The sequence below is a fragment of the Neltuma alba genome, unplaced genomic scaffold (genome assembly GCF_004799145.2).
Source record: "Neltuma alba isolate B1F8T4 unplaced genomic scaffold, ASM479914v2 tig00012999_pilon, whole genome shotgun sequence".
Taxonomy (NCBI): domain Eukaryota; kingdom Viridiplantae; phylum Streptophyta; class Magnoliopsida; order Fabales; family Fabaceae; genus Neltuma; species Neltuma alba.
Genome location: NW_021637350.1, coordinates 94,391 through 97,213, shown reverse-complemented (window position 1 = coordinate 97,213; position 2,823 = coordinate 94,391). Strand labels below are relative to the sequence as shown.

Genomic DNA, 2,823 nt, shown 5'->3' with positions numbered 1-2,823 from the left:
TTCTCCTCCTCCTGTTTAGAGTTTTTAAATGATAATAGTGTGTATTTTTGTCCCTATTTTCCATCCACTCCCCCCAAGATTTTTGGAACCAGAAAATCTCTTCTTGTAGAAGGAGTACCATCAGTTCTTGCTGAAGCACTCGGCTTAGTTCATCCAAAAATGGATTTCTGCTTTTACCCAAACTTTGCTGTATACCACCAATTCTTGCCAAAAGCTTATTGTTCCTCTTCATCAAATCCCCAAACACCTCCTTATTCCAAACTCTCAAGGCTTCTTTCAAGCTTTCCAGTGCCTTAACCATCTCTTCTCCCTTATTCCATTCCTTCTCCATGAAGTTCTTAAAATCCAGATGCTTTAACCACATGGCTTCAAAACGAAATGGCCTCTCTACCCAAACAGTTTGTTGTCGCTGAAGTTAAATAAAAGGGGATGATGATCCAAGTGAATTCTGGGAAGCACTCGTACAAACGCATTTGGATAGGCATTCTGCCACTCCACATTGCACAAACCTTTGTCCAGTCTCTTAAACACCCTTTCCCTTCCTTCCCATTTAGGTCCCCTCCAGGTAAAAAACGGACCCACTGGTTCTAAATCAATCAAAGCATTCCTATGAATCCAATCACGAAATGCATTACATCTGTTAATATTAGCCACCATGCCTCTGCTTTGCTCACTTAGAGAGGCAATATCGTTAAAATCACCCCCTATGAGCCAAGGACCTCTCACCTCCTGTGCAATCACATTCTATTTATCCCATAATTCATTTCTCCTTACTCCCTGCAGGTTTGCATAGACTATGGTGCAGAAGCACACTAACGAGTTGCTTCTGTCAATTCTGACATGCAAGAATTCCTCACACTCCCAAAGAACTTCAATACTAAGGTTCTCCTCCTTCCAACAAAGCCAGATTCCACCAACATACCCCCCCTTGCTTCCACTCTCATAGAGAAATTAAAACCCATTCTCTTCACAATATCTTTTACTTTGTTTCCACTCACCCTAGTTTCAACCAAAGCAAACAAATCCATCTTATGCAATCTATTAATTTCTTTCACTGCTGCTATACTCTTATTACTTGCAGCTCCACGACAATTCCAAATTATCAACTTAATCATAATTATAAAGAAAGAGCATTACATCAATAGGATTTAATCCACCATGGATTCACCATCAATCACGTCAACAAAATTATCTACTTCAAGTATTGGATTACTTACCTGATCTCTCTGAGGCCCTCTGTCCACCTCGCTTGTGAGGAGACTTTCCTCTCCTGTAACCATCACCTGATCATCTCCATCTCGCATTGTAACTTGCTTCGCTTCCCTTTTCCATGGCTCATTATAAGGAACCATAGTCCCACTCTGATTCCTTTTAATGATTAACATATTTTTTCCATTTTCAACTCTGCTCTCTTTTTCATTTTCCACATTCGTTGCTCTGAAAATAATTCCTTCATTCCCTTTCTATTGTGTTTTATCTGTATTTCTTCGATGAGTCTCCTTACTCCTTTCACTTCTTGCATCCACTCTACTTCCATTAGTTATATCTTGCAGTGGTGCCACCCCCTGTTCATTCTCCTCTTCCCTCTCTGTCTGCCTCTCAAGCACTGAGAAACGTGACGTCCTTGCAACACTCCCCACTTAGTTTTGCACCCTTCTACCCCTCCTACTTCTCTGTACCACTTTCCAGGGACCTTCCACCTCCATATCCTCCCTAGTATTTTGACTCTCATAACCATCTTTTTGATTCGCCCTTTTACCTTCTTTGCAGTGATCTTTTACGTGTCCAAAATGGCCACAGCACAAGCACAAGAGTCCCATGCTTTCATACTCTATTTGCTTTGTCACTCCATCAATTGTATACTGGGGGATCAACGGCTGTTTTAGGTCAAATTCTACGCATATTCGAGCATACATTCCCCTTGCTCTTATAGCCGTGTTTGTATCTACCCTCAACACCTTACCAATGGCACTTCTGACATTCCACAGGATCTTCTTATCGAAATACTTAAACGATAATCCCGGCAGTCTCACCCAAACCGCAATCTTAGTTATCTCTTCCACCAGTGGTTCAAAATCAGACCTCCATCTCATCACACTCAGATAAGAATCAAATAGAGTCCATGGTTCACCGGTTAAGGTGTTCATGTAGTCATCAACATCCTGAAAGCCAACCATATAGTAATCATTCTCAACATCCGATACCTTCACCTTCCCCCTTTTCCCCCATAGACGTGGTAGGTTTCTCTTCATGGCTGCTAGTGTCGTTGTCTTCCCCACCAGTTTAACAACTAATGTTTGCGAGAAAATCTCTCCTATTCTCTGATTTTCTTCAGCCGACACTACTATATTCGGCTTATGCGGATTTGATCTATCTATCCAGATCCCCTCGTTCAAATCTTCTAAGGCATCAAACCCAGTATCAACGAACTCCTCATCCTCCATTCCGAATAACCCTACTCTCGACATCGCACCACCTTCTTTTACAGAATCATGGTAAGAGCGTTTCCCCCCTCCTCTCGGCTTTCCTGTTCCCTTCTGTTAGTCTCAGAAATTCTTCCTCGTTGAATGCTATCCCCGCTTTCCTCACCTTCTTCCTACTCCTCTCCAACGCATCCCTTTCCTCTGCCATTGCCTCCGCCATCAACTGTGGCGACCCTCCACTAGTCGCCGTCAGCATACCTTTAGAAAACCCTAGTAGAGACTTTTTTTAAGAATATGACCGGAGGAGTACTTCGACATAAAGGGACAACCTTATTTTTGTATTGAAGATACTTTAGTTTGTCATAATTAGATTTTTAAGTGCTCTTAATCGATGAATAGC

General features: G+C 42.0%; 1 protein-coding gene across 1 annotated transcript; it reads right to left on the bottom strand.

Annotated features, from left to right (window-relative positions):
* Positions 1-1,640: 1,640 nt before the first annotated feature.
* On the bottom strand, positions 1,641-2,444 carry LOC114733462 (uncharacterized). The gene has a single exon (XM_028920929.1). The coding sequence runs from the start codon at positions 2,442-2,444 to the stop codon at positions 1,641-1,643; it is 804 nt and encodes a 267-aa protein (XP_028776762.1).
* Between the last annotated feature and the right edge of the window lie 379 nt (positions 2,445-2,823).

What these genes read in the sequence shown, in the direction of transcription:
- LOC114733462 (XM_028920929.1), bottom strand. Translation starts at nt 2,444, where the DNA reads ATGGAGGATGAGGAGTTCGTTGATACTGGGTTTGATGCCTTAGAAGAT.